Source organism: Ovis canadensis, chromosome 7 (assembly GCF_042477335.2).
Source record: "Ovis canadensis isolate MfBH-ARS-UI-01 breed Bighorn chromosome 7, ARS-UI_OviCan_v2, whole genome shotgun sequence".
Lineage (NCBI taxonomy): Eukaryota > Metazoa > Chordata > Mammalia > Artiodactyla > Bovidae > Ovis > Ovis canadensis.
The window spans coordinates 30,593,872-30,621,315 of NC_091251.1; the positions used below are offsets into that span (position 1 = coordinate 30,593,872).

Sequence of the window (27,444 nt, forward strand, 5' to 3'; positions counted from 1 at the left end):
TGCCCCATGAACACTTTAAGACTCCCTGTGTTACTGGCTCCTAGAACCACGCCTTGGTCTAATGATTTGTAGGAAGACTCACTGGACTCAGCATACACTTGAAGGTACAGTTATGATTTATGACAATGAAAGGCTACTGGGAAAGTCAGCAAAAGGCAAAGTGCATGGGGCCAGGTCCAGAGGAAAGCAGGCTCAGTCTTCTAAGAGTCCTGTCCCTGTGGAGTCACACAGGATGTACTTCTTTATTCCCTCAGCAGTGAGTTATTACATGAGTGAAGTATCATCTACCAGGGAAGCTCATTACAGACTCCATGGCCAAAGTTGATACTGGGGACTAGTTCAGAGGCACCCTCTGCTTGCTACTTACTAAAGTGCCAGGCTCCCAGAAGAAAAGCAGGGGCTTAGCATAAAATATATTGCTTGTATAATATAGATGGAGCATAGTGACTCACACTTACCACTTAGGAAGTGGTGGGAACCCTTCTGAAATCCAAGTCCCCAGACATCAGCCGAAGACCGACATTGCAAGCAGGCTTTTCTGAGAGCAGTCTCAGTCCTGCTGTGCTGTCTCATTTGTGCATTCTCCATGTGGACCCATGAGTTCCAGCATCTTAGCCTCAGTGACCTTATGTAGACATGTTTGTATCCTTCTCAATGTTCAAAAGGGGTGATGGCATGAGTCCCCCAATTATGTAAATCTTCCTACTCAAAAATGAAAGAGGTGAAGGGCAGTGGTATGAATAATTCCCTGTGAACAGGGAGTGCAGGCTTTCACTTATGTCCTTTCAAAAATTAAAAAAATAATGCATACATTTAGAGTTCTCTCCCAGATATTATCTGGGAGAAGAAAAAGAAGGGAGAGTAACCCAGAGCTGGTTGGAAATATCCACTCATTTCAGAACTTCATCCCTTTAACTAAGTGCCCAGTATATCCCACCCCAGTTGTTTTATTTATTTTTTAATAAAAAAATGTTTTTGGCTGCACCACAGAGCATGTGGGATCTTTGCTTCCCAACCAGGGATTGAACCAGTGCACCTTGCCGTGGAAGCACAGAGTTGTAACCACTGCCTCCCCTCCCCAGGAAGTCCCTCCCACTCCAGTTGTTGATGGAATGCCCCCTTTCTGAGACTTCCTTCACCGTAAAGGGCTCAGTTCTGAGCTGGGAGGTCATGTGTATGGCAGGTGGTCTGAATTAAGGGAAATGTTTTTGCAGGCATCCGAATTCCGAAACAGTGTCTCATCACTGGTCATGATGTCTCCTTCAACACAGCAGAGAAGGTGCTCAGTGAGCTACTTGTAAGTCATTACACTCAGTGCTAGAGCACTTCATGAGGGGAAGAACTCTAGGAGCACAGGGCAGGAGGCCACAGGGTTGGGGAAGGGAACAGTTGAGCTGGGCTTTCAAGGATGGCCAAAACAGGGGAGAGAGCATTTGAGATCAAGGAAACAGCATAGTCATGGACAGGAAGACAGGGCTGGGTCAGGATCTCGGGTGCTGCAGAGCCTGCCAGGTGGTGTGGACTCCCCTTCTTTGACCTCTTGCCTCCTCTTCTGTTGTTATTCAGTGGCTGGGTCGTGTCCCTCTCCTTGAGACCCCATGGACTGCAGCACACCAGGCTTCCCTGTCCTTCGCTACCTCCCGGAGTTTGCACAAACTCATGTTTTTGCCCTCTTGCCTCCTCTTATCCACTATAAATAATCACAGTCTTTCTTGTCTCTTTTTTTCCTTAACTTTCTTTATTTTATTCTTCCTTTCTTCATTTCTTTCTTACTTGCTGTGCTGTGCATGGTATCACCATCTTAGTTCCCCAACTAGGAATGAAACCCGTGCCCCTTGCAGTGGAAGTGTGGTGTCAGCCACTGGACGGTCAGGGAAGTCCCAGATAATCACAGTCTTAATGGGCAATTTATTCTTTAACATCTCAGAATACAGAAGTATCACATGGTCTTGCTGGTCTTTCTTACATGAGATTGACAGGTGAGAAACATTTAAACACAGTAAAAAATCAGAAAGCAATTCTAATCAACTGGCTTAATTGGTTAAGTCTTAAAGGCTTACTGAGCTTGGGAGCAAATCTGAGCTGGATATAAACCCCAGTTCCAACGCTGGGAGTTGAGTTTCCTTGGGCAAGTTACTTAACTCTTTGAGGACCATCTGTAATCTGGGGACAGTAATTGTACCTACTGCACAGAGCTGTGAGGTTCAGATAAGGTCAGGTTCAAGCTTGGCATGTGCTGAGACACTGTTAGCAGGAAAAAAGATTGGACCTGGATAAGTGAATGTGGCTGAAGATGATGGAGTAAGATGTCTACATATCTGAACAGGTCCCATTTCCTAAGTGCCCAGTCATGGAATTGTGGATGAAATGGTCAGACTTGCTCAGAATCCCTTTTTGTCCTTTGACTTACCTGTGGTTGAGAGTCCTTTCCTTTTGAAAGTGAAAGTGTTAGCCTTTCAGTCGTGTGTACCTCTTTGTGACCCCCATGAACTGTAGCCCTCCAGGCTCCTCTGTCCATGGAACTCTCCAGGCAAGAATCCTGGAGTGTGGAGCCATTCCCTTCTCCAGGCTATCTTCCCAACCCAGGAGTGAAACCTGGGTCTCCTGCACAGACCAGCAGATTCTTTACCATCTGAGCCACCAGGGAAACCTTTTCCTTTGCCCAACCATAAAACAAGCTGAGAGACCCAGCATTTCAGCTGTGATGTGGTTTTAATCTAATCACCCTTGGGTCATATTTAAAGTGACAGAAGTCAGCCTACAGGTAACTTCATGCCAGTGAAGCCTTTATGCCCTCAGATGTGTATATTTAATGGTAAGCCATACCGTACATGGTAGTGTGTCTTTAGGATTGTTCCGATCATATAAGATGTCCTCGATGAAATAGTACTGCAGTATCAGTAATAAATGCAACCTTAATGATCTCTGAAAGTAGACTTTAAAAATAAGGAAGACTTTCTTTATCCTTGCCTACTGTGTATGAGGAAGTGAAGCTGACACACTTCAGTATGAATAAAGAATTTCTGGGGGCTTCCCTGGTGGTCCAGTTGTTAAGACTCCATGTTGCCACTGCAGGGAGGGCATCACTGCAGGGAGTGTGAGCTCAATCCCTGGTCAGGGAACTGAGTTCCCATATGCCACATGGTGCAGCCAAATAAAGACATCATCAATAAATAAAGCTAGTCACTTAAGAATAAAAGTTTACAACAGGCATCTTCATAGATGTCTACTAGTATAACACTCCCTACTGTTACACTAGTCACTCCCTACTGTGGATTTTTGCTTAGAGTCCATGAGCACAACCCTGACATTGATTGGGGGTCAGGGACACTGAAATTAGAGGAAGCTCTGACCCTAAGCAAGTCAAAGTTCAGTGGGAGAGGGAGGCTTATAAATATGTAACAACAAGTACTAACAGAGTTTTGCCAAGAGAATGAACTGGTCTTAGGAAACACCCTCTTCCAACAACACAAGAGATGACTCTGCACATGGACATCACCAGATGGTCAATATGGAAATCAGATTGATTATATTCTTTGTGGTTGAAGATGGAAAAGCTCTATACAGTTAACAATAACAAGACTGGGAGCTGACTATGGCTCAGATCATGAACTTCATATTGCCAAGTTCAGACTTAAATTGAAGAAAGTAGGGAAAACCACCAGACCATTCAGGTATGACCTAAATCAAATCCCTTACAATTATACAGTGGAAGTGACAAATAGATTCAAGGGATTAGATCTGGTAGACAGTGCCTGAAGAACTGTGGACGGAAGTTTGTAGCCTTGTATGGGAGGTGGTGATCAAAACCATCCCTAAGAAGAAATGCAAAAAGGCAAAGTGGTTGTCTGAGAAGGTCTTACAAATAACAGAGAAAAAAAGAGAAGCGAAAGACAAAGAAGAAAAGGAAAGATATATCCATCAGAACGCAGAGTTCCAAAGAATAGCAAGGAGAGATAAGAAAGCCCTTATAGAATGGGAAACAATAGAATGGGAAAGACTAGCGATCTCTTCAAGAAAATTAGAGATACCAAGGGAACATTTCATGCAAAGATGGGCACAATAAAGGACAGAAACAGTATGGAACTAACAGAAGCAGAATATATTAAGAGAAGGTGGCAAGAATACACAGAAGAGCTATACAAAAAGATCTTCATGACCCAGATAATCACGATGATATGATCACTCACCTAGAGGCAGACATCCTGGAATGTGAAGTCAAGTGGGCCTTAGGAAGCATCACTCCAAACAAAGCTAGTGGAGGTGATGGAATTCCAGTTGAGCTATTTCAAATCCTGAAAGATGATGCTGTGAAAGTGCTGCATTCAATATGCCAGCAAATTTGGAAAACTCAGCAGTGGCCACAAGACTGGAAAAGGTCAGTTTTCATTCCAATCCCAAAGAAAGGCAATGCCAAAGAATGTTCAAACTACCACACAATTGCGCTCATCTCACACACTAGCAAAGCCATGCTTAAAATTCTTCAAGCCAAGCTTCAACAGTACATGAACAAAGAACTTCAAGATATTCAAGCTGTATTTAGAAAAGGCAGAGGAACCAGAGATCAAATTGCCAACACCCGTTGGATCATAAAAAAAGCAAGAGAATTCCAGAAAAAAACATGTACTTCTGCTTCACTGACTATGCTAAAGACTTTCACTATGTGGATCACAACAAACTGTAGAAAATTCTTAAAGAAATGGGAATTCCAGACCACCTCACCTGCCTCCTGAGAAATCAGTATGCAGGTCAAGCAGCAACAGTGAGAACTGAACATGGAACAATGGACTGGTTCCAAATTGGTAAAGGAGTATGTCAAGGCTGAATATTGTCACCCTGCTTATTTAACTTGTGTGTAGAGTGAAAAGTGAAAGTGAATATGAAGTCACTCAGTTGTGTCTGATTCTTTGCCACCCCGTGGACTGTAGCCCACCAGGCTCCTCCATCCATGGGATTCTCCAGGCAAGACTACTGGAGTGGGTTGCCATTGTACATCATGCAAAATGCTGGGTTGGATGAAGCACAAGCTGGAATCAAGATTGCTGGGAGAAATATCAATAGCCTCAGATATGCTCATGACACCACCCTTATGACAGAAAGGGAAAAGGAACTCAAGAGCCTCTTGATAAATGTGAAAGAGGAGAGTGAAAAAGCTGGCTTAAAACTCAACATTTAGAAAACTAAGAGCATGGCTTCTGGTCCCATCACTTCATGGCAAATAGATGGGGAAACAATGGAAACAGTGATAGATTTTATTTTCTTGGGCTCCAAAATCACTGCAGATGGTGACTGCAGCCATGAAATTAAAAGACACTTGCTCCTTGGAAGAAAATCTATGACCAACCTAGATAGCATATTAAAAATCAGAGACATTAGTTTGCTGACAAAGGTCCGTCTAGTCAAAGCTATGGTTTTTCCAGTAGTCATGTATGGATATGAGCGTTGTACCATAAAGAAAGCTGAGCACCGAAGAATTGATGCTTTTGAACTGTGGTGCTGAAGAAGACAGTTGAGAGTCCCTTGGACTGCAAGGAGATCAAATCAGTCCATCCTAAAGGAAATCAGTCCTGAATATTCATTGGAAAGACTGATGATGAAGCCGAAGTGCCAACACTTTGGCCACCTGATGCAAAGAGCTGACTCATTAGAAAAAAAACCCCTGATGCTGGGAAAGATTGAAGGTGGGAGGAGAAGGGGACGACAGAGGATGAGGTGGTTGGATGGCATCACCGACCTGAGGAACATGAGTTTGAGCAAGCTCCAGGAGTTGGTGATGGACAGGGAAGCCTGGTGTGCTGCAGTCCATGGGGTTGCAGAGACACGACTGAGCGACTGAACTGAACTGAAGAACAAGTGCAGTGCTCAGGCACCGCCCTACATGCTGTGTAGATCCTTTGAAATCTCCAGATAGTGGAAGTGGACCTGGCTTGGGTGAAGGGAAGCAAAGGCCTCCTGAAGCAGTGCAGCTGATTCAGCAGAGAAGAGAGTTTCCTAGAACGGGGGAGTGACAGAGTTGCGAGAGTCCTTTCAGGCTCCAGTAAGGGCTGAGAAACAAGAAGGGATGTTGGAGGACCTCTCAGTGGAATGAGATGCTTTTGCTTGAGCGGTGACTTCACCTGCAAATATATCTTCAGCAGTTAAGGAGCAACACCAGGAGGTGAACATGGTTTACCCACAGCCCTGGACACGTTCTCAACTGTGGCTAAAAATAATAAGTATTCAAACGTCGTGTAAACAGATACATTTCTTTTATTTTTAACTTTTTATTTTGTATTGGCGTATAGCTGATTTGGCACCCCACTCCAGTACTCTTGCCTGGAAAATCCCATGGATGGAGGAGCCTGGTAGGCTGCAGTCCATGGGGTTGCTAAGAGTTGGACATGACTGAGCAACTTCACTTTCACTTTTCACCTTCATGCATTGGAGAAGGAAATGGCAACCCACTCCAGTGTTCTTGCCTGGAGAATCCCTAGGATGGGGGAGCCTGGTGGGCTGCTGTCTATGGGGTTACACAGAGTCGGACACGACTGAAGCGACTTAGCATAGCTGATTAACAAGCTTATGATAGTTTTAGGTAAACAACAAAGGGATTCAGCCACACATATACATGTATCCATTCTTCCCCAAACTCCCCTCCCATCTAGGCTGCCACGTAATATTAATGAGAGTTCTCTGTGCTATACAGTAGGTCCTTGTTGGTTTTCCATTTTAAATATATGCTCATTGAAGGTCAAGACTTGGGGACAAAATGACTAGAGTCTTTCTTTATAGGGGTGACACATGGGAAGGAGAAAACCAAAGCACAATCTCTCCTGGTGTCTGTAGAGATGCAGTAAAAATACAGCTCTTTCTGCTAGCTGTTTCTAGGCTTTTGTATTATTATTATTTGCAATGTAATTAACCAATTGAGACATCTTATGCTGTTTGTCCTGGAGCCCTAAATGTCTCTCTCCCTCCTTCTTCTCTTAAGCACTCTGAGTTCAGTACTTCCTCCCCGGAGAGGAAACTGACACACAGGCTCCTTCTGGATCAAGGAGGCTGCAGTGAGTCACCAGGTGCAAGGCGGGGACAAGGTTTTGAGTTTTTAAAGGGCTTTGCTGACAAAGGAGGCATGATCCTGAGTTTAGACAGAGTGCACTTAGCATTTTGAGGGGAAAAACCTCTGGGCTAAAAAGCAGCTTTTAGCAAAAAAAAAGGCTGTGACGAGTTGTGGTATCTCCAGTGACTCTCCAGTAAATTTCCCTGGGGTGGGACTGACTTCTGACAATGGATTTATCCACATGCAGAGTTGTTTCTGGCTCAAAGTAAGTGAAAATGAAGGGAGGATGTTGGACAAATCTCAAATATAGCTAAGCTCTCTTTAGGCAGATTTTAATTCTATCCCATTGCTACTCTTATATGAAATGAGAGAGGGACTGATAAACAACTTCCTGCATGCAGTTTAAGGAGAAACTTTGCAAATGGGCCACATCAAGAAGTCGGTGCAGTTCTGTGAGGTGTGAAATGTACCAGGAACTATGGGGCCAGTTACTGGATACACAAGTTCTCTAACTTTAGGGCTCAACTTAGGCTTCTCCAGTCATGAACTTGGCCCCAGCCGCCTTGTCTGGGAAATAGATGTGAATGTCAGTGGTGTTTGCAGCACGCTGCTTTCATCTTCTCAGGCCACTCGGAATTTTCCATAGAAATGTGTGTGTGTGTGTGTGTGTGTGTGTGTGTGTGTGTGTGTGTGAGAGAGAGAGAGAGAGAGAGAAATGGGCTTTCTGGTGGCTCAGATGGTGAAGAATCTGCCTGCAATGTGGGAGACCTGAGTTTGATCCCTGGGTTGGGAAAATCCCCTGGAGAACAGAATGTCAATCCACTCCAGTATTCTTGCTTGGAATATTCCATGGACAGAGGAACCTGGTGGGTTACAGTCAATGGGTTGCAAAGAGTTGGACACAACTGAGTGACTAACAGATATATATGAAATATGTATATGAATATTTTGTGAACAGTGGCCTTATATATATAGTATATATAAACATGTAAATATTAGATACATTAAACATAAATATTCAAATAAATTTCATACAGATATATGTGTGAAATATAAATGTATGAATCATACCCATAAATATGTTGTTGTTCAGCTGTTCAGTCGTGTCTGACTCTTTGCAACCCCATGGACTGAAGCACACCAGGCTTCCCTGTCCATCACCATCTCCCAGAGTTTGCTCAAGGTCATGTCCACTGAGTCAGTGATGCTATCTAACCATCTTATCCTCGGATGCGCCCTTCTCTTCTTGTTCTCAATCTTTCCCAGCATCAAGGTCTTTTCCAATGATTCGGTTCTTTGCATCGGGTAGCCAAAGTATTGGAGCTTCAGCATCAGTCCTTCCAATGAATACTCAGGGTTGAATTCCTTTAGGATTGACTGGTTTGATCTCCTTGTAGTCCAAGGGACTTTAAAGAGTCTTCTCCAGCACCACAGTTCTTCAATGCTCAGTCTTCTTTATTGTCAAGCTCTCACATCCGTATATGACCACTGGAAAAACCATAGCTTCGACTGTGCAGACCTTTCTTGGCAAGGTGACATCTCTGACTTTTTAATATGCTGTCTAGTCTTGTCATAACTTTTCTTCCAAAGAGCAAGCGTCTTTTAATTTCATGGCTGCAGTCACCATCTGCAGTGATTTTGGAGCCCAAGAAAATAAAATCTGTCACTGTTTCCATTGTTTCCCCATCTATTTGCCATGAAGTGATGGGACCAGATGCCATGATCTTAGTTTTTTTAATAGTGAGTTGTTTATTCACAACTGTCACTTTTCATGATTACAAAAAGAAGTTCAAATAGGAAGGGATATCACAGTGGCAGTAAGAGAGGTATATCCTCGTCCCTCTCTCAAGATGTAATTACAGTCAGTCATTTCAAATTTAAATTTCTCCATAACTTGAAATAGTATACCAACACCTCGCTTCTTGATATATCAGCTTCAAATTTTCTCTGTTGACTCCTCACTCTGCAAGATAACGAAATGACCCCCTTACATCCACTCTGCTGTTCTCTGTTAGCCACATTTTATTTTCAGTTATATTTTTATTATATATAGTATGTTAATAATTTTTGTTTTGTTGATTTGTCAATGTTTTGAAGGGTCAATCAACTCCTTATTTTTCAAGATTACAAATGTAGTGCCTAAGTGGTTCACCAAATTCTTCCCATGGCATTACATGTTTTGGTTTATTTCTTTATTTATTTTACCTTCCTATGAAATCCTTGCAGGAGACTATTTTGAAGAATTTTTCTTTGCATCCTCAATAATTGCAATCATAGCAAGGGTACAATGACTGTTTGCCTTTGAAGGAATTTCACGTCTTGCCTCAGCAGATGGCAGAGGGGAGGGAAACCAGGCTTATTAGTAAGATTCCTAAAGTAGCCACTGTAAGATTTGTGCTCCTTGGGGGAGTAAGAGCTTTGAATTTAAAAGTTTACTTTTTCCCACATACTTCCTGGTTAGTTATATAAAGGATATTCTCTTTTAGAGCTATTCTTCTTACAGATCTCAAGACACATGAATAATCTAAAAAGGGAGAAATAAACAAGCATTCCTGTGATAAACCTAGGTTTGTATAGACGTGTGTACAGAGTATTTAAGAAATAGGGTTCTCTTGGGTGAATGGATGGGCTTAGTTACATTAACATCCTTTGGGTCTTTGATGAACTTACTAAGAGGGAAACTCCTTTCTCTAGGAGAACAGTATGAATTTGGATAGGAAACAAAAAGTGTCTGAGAATGGAGAAAACCTCAGTTATTTGTTTTTTAAATCCAAAGCCTTTACCAAGCTCTTTTGGAAAAACCAGTTTGCTGACTGTCTGGAGGGCCCTGGAAGTGGTGGGAGGTGGCAGCATTATTGCAAAGTTGAGTTTGTTCCAAGTGACTTGGGAAAGCAGTTATTAAACATATTTGAAAACTGCTGGATCGCTTCTAAGAAATTTTGATCCATGGTTGTATGATTCTACAGCTGGGAAACAAAGCCCATCTTCCATCTGTAGAAGAGAACACCCACCTGTCAGGCATTTAGAGCTTCTGGAACTGCTGGGTTCATCTTTGATGTCTTCTTAGATTTCAATTCAGCTAACATGTATTGCATTAGTATGAGATACAAACTTGAATATATAACTAATTTACTCCTCACGGAATTCCAGGGTTGGGGGCAGTAGCATAGGGCTTGGGATTGAAGTGCAGTCATTTAGGCTATTTTAGAGGAGCAGAGTACTTTTCCCAAGGTCACGTAGGCACTTTCTCATGGCAGTGCAAGGACATTTTCTAGAGCTTGTTCTTTAGATTTTTTCACTGTGGTGATGTTAAATACATCATGTGTTGCTATGGTAGCTGGTCTTTTGATTGAATCCAGAGCAATGCAAAAGCTAAAAAAAAAAAAAAAAAAAGTGCATATTGGACCCAGGCAGACCCCAAGGTCATGTCCTTGGTGTTGTCTTCATCAGGGATGATATTCTCCAGTCTCCTGGGGAACTGAAACAATTAATTACTAAAAGGTAATTGTGTGATCACTGACAGGGACCTCTTGAGCAGTGAAGTTACGTATGGGCAGCTGTCATCTCAGATTAACCAGGGTCACTGGAAACATAGCCAGAGTTTCCATAATAATTTTTGTGACTCATCGCAACTCTAAGCAATTGTCTAGATGGAACTTTGGATAGGGTCTCAAGTGCTTTATAAGAATTCTGCTCATTATATTAAAGTACATCTTTATTCCACTTCCCATAAGAGACCGGTGGGAATAACCCTCCTTCTCTGGGATGGAAGAGAGTCATTTGAAGGGAGGTTATCTCCCAGGGGCATTCTTTGGCTGTAAAGCTCCAGTCATAGCTGGCCCCATCCTGAGCGGGCCTGATCTCTATCTCCATGGCTTGTCCCTTGTTTCAGTTTTTTGGCCTGAAGATCATAAGGATCTGTGCCCATGGAAAGGATCAGCAGGAAATCTGCCCCAAGCCAACTCGCAGTGTAATATAGAAACAATTACTGATAAGGTGAGGGTGACTCAGTCTGTGGCATCAGGAAACAACCCACTTAAAGTGTAACAAATGTAAAATGATCTGTAACCTGGAAGTTTTAACTTCAGAGAGTCTGTTGAAATGAGAGGAGATTGTACACTGATAACAGTATGACAAGTACAAACAGATGTAATCTACAGAAGAGACATGAAACAGAAATTCCCCAGCCCTCCTTGGTTTTCATCCTCAATCTTCAGCTCCCTAGTCTTTGTTACTGGGGCCACTCCAGTGGGCCTCAGAGACCGAATCTAAATCTGTTCTCCAGGATGTCTCCTGACAGTAAGCAAGAGGAGCTTACAGCTCTCTTGTCTGAGGATCCATTACAAATGAACTATGCTGTCCACACGGTCTCGACGGGCACCTCGGCAGAGTGGTTACTGTCATGAGTTCTAGAGTTAAATCCTGACTTCCCCACATGCCCTGTGACCTTGGGCAGCTCCTTTAACTTTTCTTTGCCTTCTCTTCCTCATCTATAAAATGGACATGAGTGGTTGTGCAGATTAAATGAGTAAATATACATAAATCGTATGGTGGAATACCTGACTTTTGGTGAGTGTTGATAAAAGTTAGCTATTTCTTTTTGTAATTTTATTCTTTGTTTATTTTTGGCTGTGCTAGGTCTTCGTTGTTGTGTGGGTTTTTCTCTAGTCATGGAGATCTTCCTGGATCAAGGATCAAACCCTTGTCTCCTGTATTGGCAGGCAGATTCTTTACCACTGAGCCACCAGGGAAGCCCCCAGATTTAGCTATTCTTAACGCCATCATCATCATTATCACCCCAGACATCTGTGTTCCTCTCCTGTACCATAATTCTGTCTCAATAACCCACTTCCATATCTGGACTCTGTGAGGCTTGCATTTTTCTGAACAGGTCTCTCCCCTCCTCTGGAAGTAGTGTCCTGACTCTCACTGGCAACTCACCTGGCCTCCTGTGGGTCATCTTTCAGGGCACCTTGTTAACCTCCTGCTGCACCTTCCCAGGTAATCCCTGGGTACTATGGTCAATCTCTGGGCTCATCTGCTTCCTGATAACCATAGGTGGATTTGCTGTTTTAGCACCTGACCCCTCAGGGGTCAGATGTCCACAAGCACCCTGGCCTCAGGAGGTAACTGGGGCCACACTCAAATCTAAAGAACTTGTTGATCTGAGACAAGATATCCTGAATGACCTATCACAGGTGGCTGGTAGACTTGGCAGATGCATATGGATAGAATAAAAGCACCAGGCATTAGCATTAAAAACTCTGCAAAAATGTTAACAGTATTGAGCTGTTCCAGCTTTGCATGGCTATGTGTTTGGAAGAGCTCAATAGTGATACATTTGTATTACATAAATGTTAAATATTGCAGAAAAACTAGATAATACAAATAAACCAAGTTAATTATAAAAAGAAAACATCTATAACCCATCTTCCAGAGATAACCATTTTAATCTCTCTCACTGTCTCCACACACACAGACCCCGCCAACACACACACACATAATCACTTTTTTCAATTAGTAGATTGTGGACTGCTTTCCATGTCATGAAATATACATTTAGATTATCAAGCATCAAATAATTCAAAATGATTCTGAAGCTGTGTTGTTTCGTGGTCCTGCTTTTTGGCACTATTTTGCTGCCAAATGATAATGGTGATGGTGATGTTAAGAATAGCTAAACTTCTGGGCTTCCCTGGGAGCTCAGTGGTAAAGAATCTGCCTGCCAGTGCAGTAGACAAGGGTTTGATCCTTGATCCAGGAAGATCTCCACAACTAGAGAAAAGCCCACACAGCAACAAAGACCTAGCACAGCCAAAAATAAAAAAAGAATAAAATTATAAAGAGGTTAAACAGACTGGCTGAGTTTTTATGGTGTGCAGCTTCTGATGCTGGTAACTGCCACCAGGTTAATTAGGGTGGCTCCTGGCTGGAGCCTCCTTCAGAGCAGCTTGGCTCTGTGTAGGAGTGGTTATTTGAGGAACAGGACTTTTGGCCCATTTGTTCTAGTCTCTTTCCATTACGAAAACCTGCCACCCAGCAGTGGATTTCAAGTTTCTAGGGATGGCCAGGGTGGGTGTTTAGCATTCTGGGCTCCGCCTCTATGTCACTGTGTGATGTCTGGCAGGGTAACCCGTCTCTCCATGCCTCTGTGTCCTCGTCTTTAAATTAAAGGAGTTGTACTTGCTTTTCTTCCGCTCTCACACTCTGATTGCATGTTAAATCATTTGGAGTGTGATTGAGGCCTGGGAGTGGCTCTTATTTGTGGCTGCATAATCTGGTGCCAGGCTGGCTGCCCCAGGATCACCAGAGTGAGGGTGCATTCCAAGTGTATATTCCTGGCCCTCTTCCCTATCCTCCACTGGATAAGAAAGCCCAAGAATCTGTATTTTTTAACAATCCCCTTAGCTAGTCTTTCTCATTGAAAGGATGGTGCCTGCTCCTAAGCTGCCCGCCTGATCTCATCCTAGTTGAACTCTCATTCTGGCCAAAGGGTTGTAAAAAGCATCTTAACCCTAAATCCTTCATGGAGGCAGCTGGTTTTGCTGGAAGCCTACATGGTTCTGGCTTTAGGACCGCCAGCAGCTTGGCTTCCATGGCCCCTGGAGACAGCTTTCCCCAGCCTGTTAGCTTCTCACCCATTGTCAGAGCTCAGCGCACGCTGCTCAACCACCTGGCCCCCTTCCCCCGGCCCAGTTTCCATTATGTTCTACTTCACATGGTTTCTTGTTCTATATGGTTTGGCTCAGGCTGCAGTAGGGTTATGACCACCCTGCGTGTTTGTCCCAGCAGCTTCCCCCACTGCCCTTCATCAAGCAAGGGATGTTTTTCCTTCCACCTGGTTTCATTCCCCCCCTCTGTTCCCTCATCTTCCAGGAGACCTGATGTTTCTGATACATATAGTAGATTTCCTTCTAATCCTGTAGGACTTGATCTATTGTATTAGCACTTTACTTCCGAAACTTCTATACAGGGCTTTAAATATTTGAGTGGCCGTATTCCTTTCCTGTCTGATTATTAAAATACAGACACACAGGCACACACCCTTCACCTTAGAGTGTGCTGGATTTAAAAAGCTAGAACCTACCTTATCCACAATTTGAATAGGAGATTCTGATCTTATTTCACATTTATGTCCCATTTTACTCATATTCACCATTTATAAATAAGAAAGAAATAAGCCAGAAGCAGCTGGATATTAAACCTGAGTAGACTAGTATATCAGAATCACCTGGATAAATTAACAGACTACAGATTGTTGGACCTCATGCCAGACTTACTGAATCCTTGAGGGAGGGCTCCACAAGTCTGCACTTCCCAGGAGCTCTCTGAATGTCTCTTCTGTAGGCTGAGGGCTTGGATCTCCTGCAGTAGATAGTGAAGAGAATTTAGACAAAATAAGATGCACCATCCTGCATTAGGCAGTAGAGAGAATTTAGGCCAGAATTTAGACTGGCAGGCAGCCTGGTGGGCACTAGACTTCTTGGGGTTCAATTCAGCCTCTGCCCTCACTGGCTATGTGACTGCTTCATGCCTCAGTTTGCTCACTAGTAGAAACAAATCTGTAAAAATATTAATAACATTGTCATCATGAGGATTAAATCAGTTAACATGTGCATACATGCTAAGTGGCCCCAGTGTTATCCAACTCTTTGTGACCTCATAGACTTAGCCCACCAGGCTCCTCTGTCTGTGGGATTCTCCAGGCAAGAATACTGAAGTGGATTGCCATGCCCTCTTCCAGGGGATCTTCCCAACCCAGGGATTGAACCCGTATGTCTTACATCTCCTGCATTGGCAAGCAGGTTCTTTACCACTAGCACCACCTGGGAAGCCCTAGTTAGTATGCTTAAAATAGTGCTGCACATTGGTAAGAGCAGTGTCTGTGTCCGCTGTGAATGTTACCCCATGCACAAGAATGGTATGAGCAAAGTCAAACAGATGCAAACGGGTGGCCTCTCTGAGGGAGGCGAGCAGACCTCTTTGTTAAGAGCAGGTTTAGGTCAGTAGTTTTCAAATTATGGTATGCAAAAACTTCACATGGGAAGCATGTTAAAAATGTAGTGTCCTTCCAAAGACTTGATTTAGTAAACTTGGAGTGAAGCATTAAAATTTTTTGATGTAGATGATCAGCACATTTTTAGAAATCCAGGTTTCAGTGGGGAAGTACAGGCATTTAACATTGGTGAGGCCTCATGGGATTTGGCTTGGGCCATGAAAAGATATGGATGCTAATTGCATATTTAATATCTGCTTTATTAGGTGTGTCCAGAAAGCAGTAGAAGTATCTGGGAGGTACAGTGTGCATCCTACAACAACAAGCCGTTCATGGGCCGGTTTTATGAATGGGAACCATTTGCAGAAGGTAAGAGTAGCCCCAGCCCTGTCCACAGGAATCAGTTTTGTCTGTTCTCCAACCCTGTTGCCTTTTTGTTGTTGCTGGAGGAACTGGTGTGATGCTGGCTAGAGTGGCAGTGTGAGGAGGAGCTGGTACAGGTCTTTACTGAAGGTAGTAATAGCTCTCAGGTGACAGCTGGACCATTAGTCAGATGGGAGAGGCTTTGATCGAAGCAAGCAGCATCGGAGGATGACAGGATGAGTGAGACAGAGCAAGGGTCAAGAAATGAGAAGAAGCAAGAGATTCAAGCTAAACTTGGGAGGAGTGAGCAAGGCTAGAGTTTCCCTTTTCCTTGGTTCCTGCTGCAAGGGCTGGTATAATGGCTTAAGAGAGCCTAGAGGTGTAAGGCTGACAGTTGTTTGGCTTTAGTGCTGGGGGAGCCTCAAATGCAGTTTCCCAAGAGAAAGTGTGGTAGGCAACCACTGCAGAGCTCGTCAGTACTGTTCCAGATCTTGGAGTCACTTTCCTTTGTTGTTTCTTTGTTTTGATGAGGACCATTTTTAAAGTCTTTGTTGAGTTTTTACCATGTTGCTTCTGTTTTATGTTTTGGTTTTGGGGCCATAGTAAGTTGTGCTGATTCCATTATAGAATCTGTGTCCACATGTGAGAAGTCGTGCCTAGGTGTAAGGCCATGGGAAGAGGGAGGTGGGGTGGATGTCTGCTCTGAAATGGGATGCAGAATTGTTCTTGTCTGCGCATTTGTCTCAGAGAAGTGTCTGTAGCTTGGGTTGGATTCTTAAAGTGGTCTCATGACCACTGCCCATTAGAATCACTGAGGAGCCTTCTAGAAATACTGAGGCCTGGGTGCCACTCCCAGAGATTGTGATTTAATTGATTTGGGGTGCAGCCTGGGGATGGGGATTTTTTTTTTTAAGATCACAAGTCATTCTGATGGGCAGCTGGGGTTGAGAAACTCTAATCCAAGATGGAGGCAGGATCTCAGAAGAGGTGGTGACTCTGGCTTAAATTAAGGCACAGAATCATGAGTGTTTTGTCAACTGTGAAATATATTCTTATGTCAGGGCAACAGTACTTGGCAGTGAGCACTTAGAGAAGTAACCCTTTCTTTTGTCTGAGCTGCGCCCTTGCTTTATTGTTGGCTGTGGGTAGTAATAGCTGCTTTACCGTGGTTCACTGGGAGGCAAGGTGAATTCCTCCAGCCATGCGCTGTCTGTCTGCATTGTTTATGCTGAAGCTGGAGCCACATCACCCTCTCTGCTTAGTTCCACGTGGTCCTCTGCCAGCCACCTGATCCTGTCAAGCCTAGTATCAAAAGCTCTTTGCATCCCACAAAGAAAACTCATGCTAATATTTTCACCTATCATCAGTATTGCCTGTGGATGCCAGCTGTTGTCTATCTATGATTCTACTTTTTCTGTTCTTTTGTTTGCCCTGACTCAGACTGGACTTTAATTGTGAGTCCTCAGGTAGGAGGAGGAGTAATTAACATCTGATTCAACTTTTTATTTTGGAAAATTTCAAACATATGAAAAGATAGAATGGTATAATCATATGATAATAACCTCCTATATACCCATACTTAGTTTCAACTCATGGCAAGTCTTTTTCATGTATAGTCCACCTGTTCATCCCCATCCAAATATGGCAAACTATTTGGATTTACATTATATAGCATTATTCACTGGTGCATATATTGATTAGAACTCTTGGCTGTAAGTGACCGAAACCAAGCCTACCTATATTTAAGCAAGAAAGATACTTTGTTGGTCCTGTTACTGGGAAGTCCAAGAATGGGGCTGGGATTTAGATGTGGCTGCATTCGAGGGATTCAATAACGTTGCTGCTGCTGCTGCTGCTAAGTTGCTTCAGTTGTGTCCGACTCTGCGATCCCATAGACAGCAGCCCACCAGGCTCCCCCGTCCCTGGGATTCTTCAGGCAAGAACACCGGAGTGGATTGCAATTTCCTTCTCCAAGGCATGAAAGTGAAAAGTGAAAGTGAAGTTGCTCAGTCATGTCCGACTCTTCGAGACCCCATGGACTGCAGCCTACCAGGCTCCTCCGTCCATGGGATTTTCCAGGCAAGAGTACTGGAGTGGGTTGCCATTGCCTTCTCCCCCAATAACGTTAGGAGCCTGCTTTTCTCTCTTTCTCCATCTCTTGGTCTGTTTGCTTACTTCTCAGGTGGATGGACAGGCTTACATGGCTTTGAACTTGCAATCATAGTGAGAAAGACTCTCTCTTATCCAGTGTTATGGGTTGAATTACGTCCCCCGATTTTTCTATCCCTGGTGCCTATGAATTTGCTTATCTGGAAATAAGGTCTTTGGATGTAATTAAGGTTCAGGTTAAGAAGAGGTCATACTGGATGAGGGTGGGCCCTTAATCCAATGCAACTGGTGTCCTTATATAAAGAGAAGAGACACAGAGGCACACATATAGAGGACACGCAGGCACAGAGGAAAGATGGCATGTGACACCACGGCGGAGCTCAGTGACGCAGCCACAAGTCAGGGGACACTAAGGGTTTCTGGAAAATGCCAGAAACCAAGAGGCGTAACAGAAAGATTCTTCCCCAGAGATTGCAGAGGGAGCAGGGCCCTGCCAACACCTTGAGTTTGAATTCCCAGCCTCCAGAACTGTCAGAGAATAAATTCTGTTGTTTTAACCCACCCAGTTTGTGGTCATTTTTTATGGCAGCCTAGGAAACTAATATGCCTAATGAGGGCTTCGGTCTCAGAAAAACCACACTGTGATCTTTTTTGGGTCATATTCCCATCCCTGGACATGACATGGCCTAGGTTGGGGGCAGTGGTCCTTGGGTTAACTCAGGTCATGTGACTAGCCCTCTGGTGGGAAACCCACATCCCAGGAAGCGGAGGTGGGAAAGAGGGAATTGGGACAGACAGAAAAACAGAATCTTCTACAGTAATTGTTATCTACTTCTTCACCATAAGCCACTGAAATTTTGAAGGAGCCAGTGAGAATGCTGTTTTACAAAGCATTTTTACAAATGTGTTACAAAGAAAAGAAAAATGCAGAACAGCAGCAGATTAAATAAATCAACCATCTTCTGCACTGTGTTTGGTACTTTGTCTAGAAAATTCAGCATTCTTTAAAAATATTTACTGACATTAATATGTCTCACATGCCTAGGAGGAGGGGATCCCAGAGTCACTGAAACTGCATTTACTTTGGCTTTCTTTAAACAATTCTTCTTGCTGCTAAGATTGTTTTCTTGATTTTGTCCTCTTTCCTCTTAAATGACTCCCAGGCTGACCAGTGGGAGGAAGACGCTGTTAATGTTTCTGCGGGGTGTTCATATTTTACGGCTGGGTTTTGCATTCGGCTCTGGGTTTTGTTTGGATGTCTGTTGCTATTCGCATATGCCTACTTAGGGGAACAGCTGCACTTATTCAGCCCAATGCCACAAAGAATAGTAAAAGCAGAGTGCACTCTCTGATAAACACATTAATTTCACCACATGCTTCTTCTTAGACCCTTAACTGCATTTCCTGGATATAGTGATCTGTCCTAAGATAATGCCTCCAGGAATTTTTCTCATAGACGTAATATTGTAAAGACGATGGAAGTAGAATTCCAGGGTCTGCACGCGCCTGTTTACTCAGTATAGTCTTAGTTCATGTGTCACCCTTGTCCCCCTTCACTCCAGGCCACTCTGGACTGTAAATTGCACGGTCAATGTAGCTAGAAGAGGACACTTGAATAGGTAGAGTCTTGTTTGGGTGCATTGGAGGAAATTGTACCTGTTTTCATAACTAGAATCTAGAGTTTTGCCGGGTCACTGTGGGCTCTACAGCAGTGAGTTTCAGTCTTAATCCATAGGCCGGGGACAGCTTTGTATTGGTATTTTAATGCACCATATGTCCCCAAGAGCTGAACTGAACAGAGCACAAGTCTAAAAGCCAGAAGTGAGACTGAGTTAGAAACTGGAGGTTGCCAACTGGTCATATGACCGGGGTCAGTAGATCTGTCAGGACTGAGTAGCTTGAGCTGCAGGAACAAAGAACCCCTGAGTCCTTATGACTTAACAGAACAAGTTTGTCTCTTGCTCAGCCCACCTGTGTGATACAGTATGTATTCTGCTCATTCAGGGGTCCAGGCTGATAGAAGCAGCATCTCAACTTCTGCTTCCACTGAGGCCAGGAAAGGGAACAAATGAATCACCCATGGATCCTTCACGCTTCTCCCAGAAGTGATCAGTGTTGTTTCTGCTCACATCTCTTTAGCCGAAGCAAGCAACACATCATGTTTAACTTCAAGGGCAGCAGGGAGGTACCATCCTGCTGTGTGCTCAAAGCAGATGTGGAATATCCACTACCACCCTAATGACTAGTGCAGGCAGGAAGCTTCGAGAGAATTCCATGAGCTGTGTCTTCCTTCTCTAAGTTCAGGTGACTTTTATTAGGCTGCTTGCAAGAAGAGTAGGGCTCTAGGGAATGTTATAGGTGACACAGTCTCTAACAGTTACAGGGCCCTGAGCCATTTAGACTATTCCTTCTCCTTGATTAAAGCTCCGAGGGGCAGGGATGGAATGTTGGTGCCAAGGGGTGCTGCTGACTCCCCCGCACGTCTAGCCCTGGCACAGACCACATTGGTACGGGGGTCAAGGACTGTCATAAACATGGACAGTATTATCAAAACTGTATGATGTGAGGAAGGAAGGCTTAGGGCCAAGTGCTGGTGGACCTGGGGTTAGGATGTTTATATTTTACTGAAGCAACTTTATTCATTCCTGGAATTCTCGCTCCCTCAGCCCACCCCTCCTGCACAGATAGTTCTTAGTCATCATGGACTTTTCAGAGTGGACAGGGAAGGCCTAAGGGAAAGGAGAGGAGTTGTCCAGTTTTCTACCCTCCACAGATCCATTCTGAAGCTCTTTTATCCAGGCCTACGAATACCTGGCAAGACAAGGTCATGTTTGCTCCGCATTTGAGTGTATCATTGAGGACAAGGGGCTTCCCTTGTAGCCCAGTTGGTAAAGGATCTGCCTGCAGTGCAGGAGACCCAGGCTTGATTCCTGGCTTGGGAAGATCCCCTGGAGAAGGAAATAGCAACCCACTCCAGTATTCTTGTCTGGAGAATCCCATGGACAGAGGAGCATGGAGGGCTACAGTCCATGGGGTCGCAAGAGTTGGACGTGACTTAGCAACTAAACCTCCACTGAGGACAAAGCAAAATCCTGAGAGCAACCTCTTTGTGAAAACGAAACAGTGATTTTGGTTTTATACATTAGTTGAGTATGAATGAATGGTATTGAGCTCCCCAGAAAGAAGTTGGGGGTATTTAAGGGAGATATCTGAGGGTTGTAGACCTATATTTGAAGTCATTGTCTTTAGTGTGATAATTGAAGCCACTGTGATGAAGACCTTCAAGAGAGTACAGAGTCACGAGGACGAGGGACTCAGGAAGGAGGTTTGACGTATATCCACGTTAAAGAAGCAGGGGAAAGAGACCCAACGATGAAAGGAGCCTGAGAAGAGGTGGCACCAAAGTATTATAGTGCCTTCTTTCATCTCTAATAGTAATAAAGTCTATTACAGTTTATAAAGTTCTATTACATACACCACAATGAGGGACAAATGAGATAAGAGGAATTGCAAGCACTTACTGTGTACCAGGCTAACTCATTTAATCTTTACAGCAACCCTGTGAGGTGAGTCCTATTATCAGCCTCACTTTACATAAGAAACAAAGTATATAATCGTTAAATAATTACCCAAGGTCACCCAGATAGTAAGTGATAGAGCCAGGTTCAAACCTCAGAATCTGGCTACAGAATCTCTACTCTCAATGTATATGGAAGCCAGGAGAAAGATATGTAGACTTGTGAGCATTTTAGACCAGTCTTTCGGTGCCTGTTTTCCTTGTAAAAACTCTCTGAGTAATTAAAGTTTAACTTTTCTTTAAAAAAAGATAAAAGAAGGAGTGGTGGGGGAGAAGCCATGAACACAGCTTAACATAGCAAGAAGTCAAGGGGAGGATGGAGCCTGAGAAAATGAGACTAGGATAGACTGTCAGGAAAGCACTGGAGAGAATCTAGCCGGGTGGAATGAGCAGGGAGGGGAGGGATCTTTAAGAGGCAGGGGACATGGGCATGCCTATGGCTGATTCACGTTGATGTGTGCTAGAAACTTTCACAATATTGTAAAGTAATTATCCTCCAGTTAAAAATAAAATAAAAAATTTAAAAAGAGGGTAGCCAGTGAATAGGGCTAGCTCTTCCTTTTGAAAATTGCCACGAAGAAGGCATACTGAGAGTGTTTGCTGGCTTAATTTAAGGCAAAGAGAAAGGTTTGTTTAGAATGGTAGAGAAATGAGAATTCTGGGGATTGAGAGACTGAAACTTAAAAAGGAAGAATAAGGGGTTAATAGAATGGTACCTATAAACCTAGTCTATCCTAGAAAAAAAAGGTGGAAAATAGGCACCATTATCCCTCCAGGAAAAATTATATTATTGTTTTTCTGCATGCTGTTAATACAAAACCTCTTCACCATTAAATGAAAATTCATTTATTCAAGAGCAATGAAAGCAATCATAGTTCCATAAAAAATATTTATTTAAGAATGTTCACAGCAACTTTTTTCATGATAGCTTCAAAGTGGAAACAACCCAACGATTTCATCAACAGGAGACTGAATAAACACACTGTGATACATTTATACAGTGGAGTATTACTCAGCAATAATAAAGCACACTCTACTGATACATATAATGATCCAGGCGAGTATCAGAAACACTATGTTGACCAGAGTAAGCCAGATACAAGCCTCTGCACTGCCTGATTCCGTTTGTATTTTCTTCTAGAACAGGGAAGATTGGGCTACACTGATGGAAGTCAGAACAGCGTTTACCTATGGGTGTGGGGAAGGAATAGCTGGAAAGGTCCGTGATAGAGCTTTGTGGAATGATGGTCACGTTCCAGATCACAATTGGCACAGCTGGTTTATGTAGTTGTTGAAACCCATCGACTGTACATTTGTGGTCTATGCATTCTATTATATATAAACAATACTTTAAAAAGCCATTAGATTCGCTTTCCCATTCTGTCTTCATTCCTAAGAGTAAAATTTAGAGCTAATATAAATTTCACCATTATAGAACTATTCTAAGCAGATCCAACCAGTCCATTCTAAAGGAGATCAGCCCTGGGTGTTCTTTGGAAGGAATGATGCTAAAGCTGAAACTCCAATACTTTGGCCACCTCATGTGAAGAGCTGACTCACTGGAAAAGACTTTGATGCATGGAGGGATTGTGGGCAGGAGGAGAAGGGGACAACAGAAGATGAGATGGCTGGATGGCATCACCGACTCGATGGACGTGGTTTGAGTGAACTCCAGGAGTTGGTGATGGACAGGGAGGCCTGGTGTGCTGCGGTTCATGGGGTTGCAAAGACTTGGACACGACTGAGAGACTGAACTGGACTGAACTGAAGCCTTGCTAGTTTGCCTCTCTTTCTCTTACTCTATTTTATTTTAAATACTCTTTATTATTTACCATAGAGGCACAAGAGGATTTTAGGAAGAATGTACTCATATGCAGGATATCATTTTTGGAATCATTTAGGATCACAGGGCTTAGCTGAGCCTAGAAATCCTCAACTAGGTCCAGAATCTGAAGAAGCAAGCTGCACATCTGTGTAAGTTAGCATTCTTCTTTTTTTCACAAGCCGCAGACACCAATTTTGGCTAGGTCAAACACAAAAGGATTTTGTTGGAAGAATATCCAGTAGCTCTAAGAATCAACAGGAAGTGTGTGGGAGCAGGCTGGGTGAAGGACAGATACAAAGTGGGTGCTGGGGATCCAGGTGGACAGAACTGATGGCCTTACTTGCCTGCTGCTGGTGTTGCTACAGTGGACACATTTGGACAGGTTTCTTCATCCAAGACTCAGAGCCCTGGAAATAGGAGCCCTATGGCTTGGCACAGGCCACACGCCCACTGCTTGGCTGGGGAGAGAAGGGTCGGGGGAGTCCTGACTGACAGTCCCACCAAGACTACATGCAGAGGAGGAGAATAGATTCCCAGAAAGGAAATCCAGGTGCTGAACCAAAAGAAGGAAGAATTGGGTCTGGGATGGCCCAAAACAACCGATATCCATGACGGAAACTCATGACAAGTCAGGATCCCCACCTGGTTTGTCAACTGTACTTCATGCGATTTTCTGACACCTTTGAGGGACTATTGAAATTAGACTATATGGTTGTCGCTCTTTCCTTCTCATGTTGACTTTTCTGAAGATTTCTTCAGATAGGCCTCCTTATATAGGTATGGTATGTGACTGTGTGGGTTCTTTCTGATTCCACACATTGTCAGACATAATTTGGATCGACCAGTGTGCATTTGCAAAGGGACATGGGAGAGAGGCTGGGGTTCCGTGGTACCTTTATCCTGTGGCATGCTGTGTTGAGGAGGACCTCAGGAGGAAGTGAAAGGGGCTAGTAATGGTTGTTCTTTTCCTGCTGATTTCTGTAATCCTGGACAGACTCTTTGGTGGGATTATATGTGTATCGTACATCTAGATCTGTGTACCTTAGATCAAGTGGGCCTTAGGAAGCATCACTACGAACAAAGCTAGTAGAGGTGATAGAATTTCAGTTGAGCTATTTCAAATCTAAAAGATGATTCTGTGAAAATGCTGCACTCAATATGCTAGAAAATTTGGAAAACTCAGCAGTGGCCCCAGGACCAGAAAAGGTCAGTTTTCATCCCAATCCCAAAGAAAGGCAATGCCAAAGAATGCTCAAACTACTGCATAATCGCACTCATCTCACATGCTAGCAAAGGAATGCTCAAAATTCTCCAAAACCAGGCTTCGACAGTACATGAACTGTGAACTTCCAGATGTTCAAGCTGGATTTAGAAAAGGCAGAGGAACCAGAGATCAAATTGCCAACATTTGCTGGATCATTGAAAAAGCAAGAGAGTTCCAGAAAAACATCTACTTCCGCTTTATTGACTATGCCAGAGCCTTTGACTGTGTGGATCACAACAAACTGTGGGAAATTCTTAAAGAGCTGGGAATACCAGACCACTTTACTGCCTCCTGAGAAATTTATATGCAGGTCAAGAAGCAACAGTTAGAACTGATCATGGAACAACAGACTGATTCCAAATCAAGAAAGGAGTGTGTCAAGGCTGTATATTGTCACCCTGCTTATTTAACTTATATGAAGAATACATCACGCAGAATGCCAGGCTGGATGAAGCACAAGCTCGAATCAAGATTGCCAGGAGAAATATCAGTAACCTCAGATACTCAGAAGACACCACCCTTAGGGCAGAAAGCGAAGAACTAAAGAGCCTCTTGATGCAAGTGAAAGAGGAGAGTGAAAAAGTTGACTTAAATGTAAACATTCAGAAAACAAAGATCATGACATTCAGTCCCATGCTACTTCATGGCAAATAGATGGGAAAATAATGGAAACAGTGACAGATTTTATTTTCTTAGGCTCTAAAATCACTGCAGATGGTGACTGCAGCCATGAAATTAAAAGACGCTTGCTCCTTGGAAGAAAAGCTATGACCAACCTAGACAGTGCATCAAAAAGGCAGAGATATCACCTTGCCAAGAAAGGTCCACATAGTCAAAGCTATGGTTTTTCCAGTGGTCATGTATGGATGTGAGAGTTGGACAATAAAAAAGCTGCTGCTGCTGCTGTCATGTCCAACTCTGTGCAACCCCATAGATGGCAGCCCACCAGGCTCCACCATCCCTGGGATTCTCCAGGCAAGAACACTGGAGTGGGTTGCCATTTTCTTCTCCAATGCATGAAAGTGAAAAGTGAAAGTCAAGTCTCTCAGTCGTTTCCAACACTTCGCGACCGAATGGACTGCAGCCTACCAGGCTCCTCCGCCCATGGGATTTTCCAGGCAAGAGTGCTGGAGTGGGGTGCCATTGCCTTCTCCAAAAGAAAGCTGAGCACAGAAGAATTGATGGTTTTGAACTGTGGTGTTGGAGAAGACTCTTGAGAATCTCTTGGACTGCAAGGAGATCCAACCAGTCAATCCTAAAGGAAATCAGTCCTGAATATTCATTGGAAGGACTGATGTTGAAGCTGAAGCTCCAATACTTGGGCCACCTGATGCGAACTGACTCAGTGGAAAAGACCCTGATGCTAGGAAAGGTTGAAGGCGGGAGGAGAAGGGGATGACAGAGGTTGAGATGGTTGGATGGCATCACTAACTTGATGGACGTGAGTTTGAGTAAGCTCTGGGGGTTGGTAATGGACAGGGAAGCCTGGTGTGCTGCGTCCAGGGGGTCACAAAGAGTCAGACCTGACTGAACCGAGTGACTGACACCTAGATCATGTGTTCCTCTTAGTATCTAAAAAGAAAGAAGGATGTAGGGTGGGGCACATGGAATCATGTCTCTGTGAGTGTTTTCCTGGGAAGCTGAGGATTTGGAAAAGAAAAGATCATTTGAGGGGGAACATTGCCCCTGCTCTTAAGTATTCTGGAAGGTGTAAAGGATTCATGTAAAAGCAGTTTCTTTCCTGGCACTTACACCAGTGTCATTCTAGGTAATTAGTAAAGAAAAGCCTCAGGGTATATTTCAACATCTAAAAAGCAGATTAGTCTAAATGTAAATAATTTTGAGGATTTAAAGGCAAGGGTAAAGCTTAAACCCATTGCAAAATATTCAATAATGAGACCCAGTCCTGTCATTTCTCTCTCCTGGGAAGCTCAACTGTCTTCAAAGACTGCCTCCATCCTTGTGGTGTATCTGGTCAGGATGAGCAAGGTCAGATGTCATTATTCTACAGACTCAAGAACTGAGCCTCCAGGTTGGATGATCTGCCCTGGGTCGCAGGATAAAATAGAAGGATCAGATTAAAAGAGATGTTACATAACCACAGCCTGCTGATTTCAGAGCAGCCATTTGCCTCAGGGGCTATGAAAGAATTTTTCCCTTCATGTAACCAAGCCGTGACCGATTTGGTACCTTTAAAAACAAACAAATGTGTTTTTACATTGACTGAGACTTTTCCAGGAAATCCCGGGACTCTGTCTTAATCCTGTAGCACAGTTATCTCACCCTTTGAGCAGATGCCTCTGATCATGAATTGATAGAGCTGGATCCCAAAGGAGTGGTCAGGACCTTTGGTTGCACCATGCCTGGATGTTGAGACATTAGTATGGGGCCAACATCAAGAGGTTTTTAGAATTAGAGGCCTTAGAGCTGGAAAATAATCCATGAAAATGCAAATTCTGTTTAAATTGTAAATCCAGCCCATCCTTTTGCATATTGATGAAAGAAATTCTCCTTCATCTGCATAGTCCCTCCCCCGAAGCTGTTTAACAGCAACCATACCTGTTGGTATCTGTTTTCTTAGAAATTGCAGTGAGAACATTCCATGAGTCAGTGGATCTTGTTAACAAAGGATTAAAGGAAAAATTTGTTGTATATCTAGGGTTGGGTAGGAGGAAGGGAGAGAGCAAGCTCCAGCATTCCTGTGTTTACCCAGGCGGTTGGCTTCACCTTCCTCTTCACAATGCCTACACTTTGTAATAAGGCCATTCTTTTAATGCCACTATAATTCATCCCAGGATGATTGTTACCTGGCTACCCTTTGGAACCACATAGAATGAAACCTCCAGGTTCCCTGTTAAGATATTTGAAAGCAGCCATCTTGTCATTCTACGTTTTGTTTCACCGATCTGCTAAATATTTATTTCCTTCAATTGACTCCATATGTATTGGAGCACGCCACTTGTTTACCATCCTATCTACTCCCTTTAGAATCAATATATGAGTCATAACAAGCAGCTCTGGTTGAGTGTGCCTCTGGTGTGCAAGGCTCAGGAGCACGGAGTGTCACTGGCATGGATCAGTGATGTCCTGCATAACTATGGGAAGGGACATGGTAGCCTGTATCCTCCTCCTTTTCTTATAGTTGATTTACTGTATTGTGTTAGTTTCCCATGCTGCTGCTGCTGCTAAGTCGCTTCAGTCGTGTCTGACTCTGTGAGACCCCATAGATGGCAGCCCACCAGGCTCCCCTGTCCCTGGGATTCTCCAGGCA

The 27,444-nt window shown here is 43.6% G+C and overlaps 1 protein-coding gene across 3 annotated transcripts in view; it reads left to right on the plus strand.

Annotated features, from left to right (window-relative positions):
• The window catches only part of THSD4 (thrombospondin type 1 domain containing 4), a 689,604-nt gene that overhangs the window by 159,327 nt on the left and 502,833 nt on the right, over positions 1 to 27,444 (plus strand). For all 3 annotated transcript variants that reach the window (XM_069595555.1, XM_069595553.1, XM_069595554.1), the window contains one exon: positions 15,302 to 15,404. In XM_069595555.1, the coding sequence (XP_069451656.1) occupies positions 15,302 to 15,404 (103 nt within the window). The remainder of the gene's footprint in view (positions 1 to 15,301; positions 15,405 to 27,444) is intronic.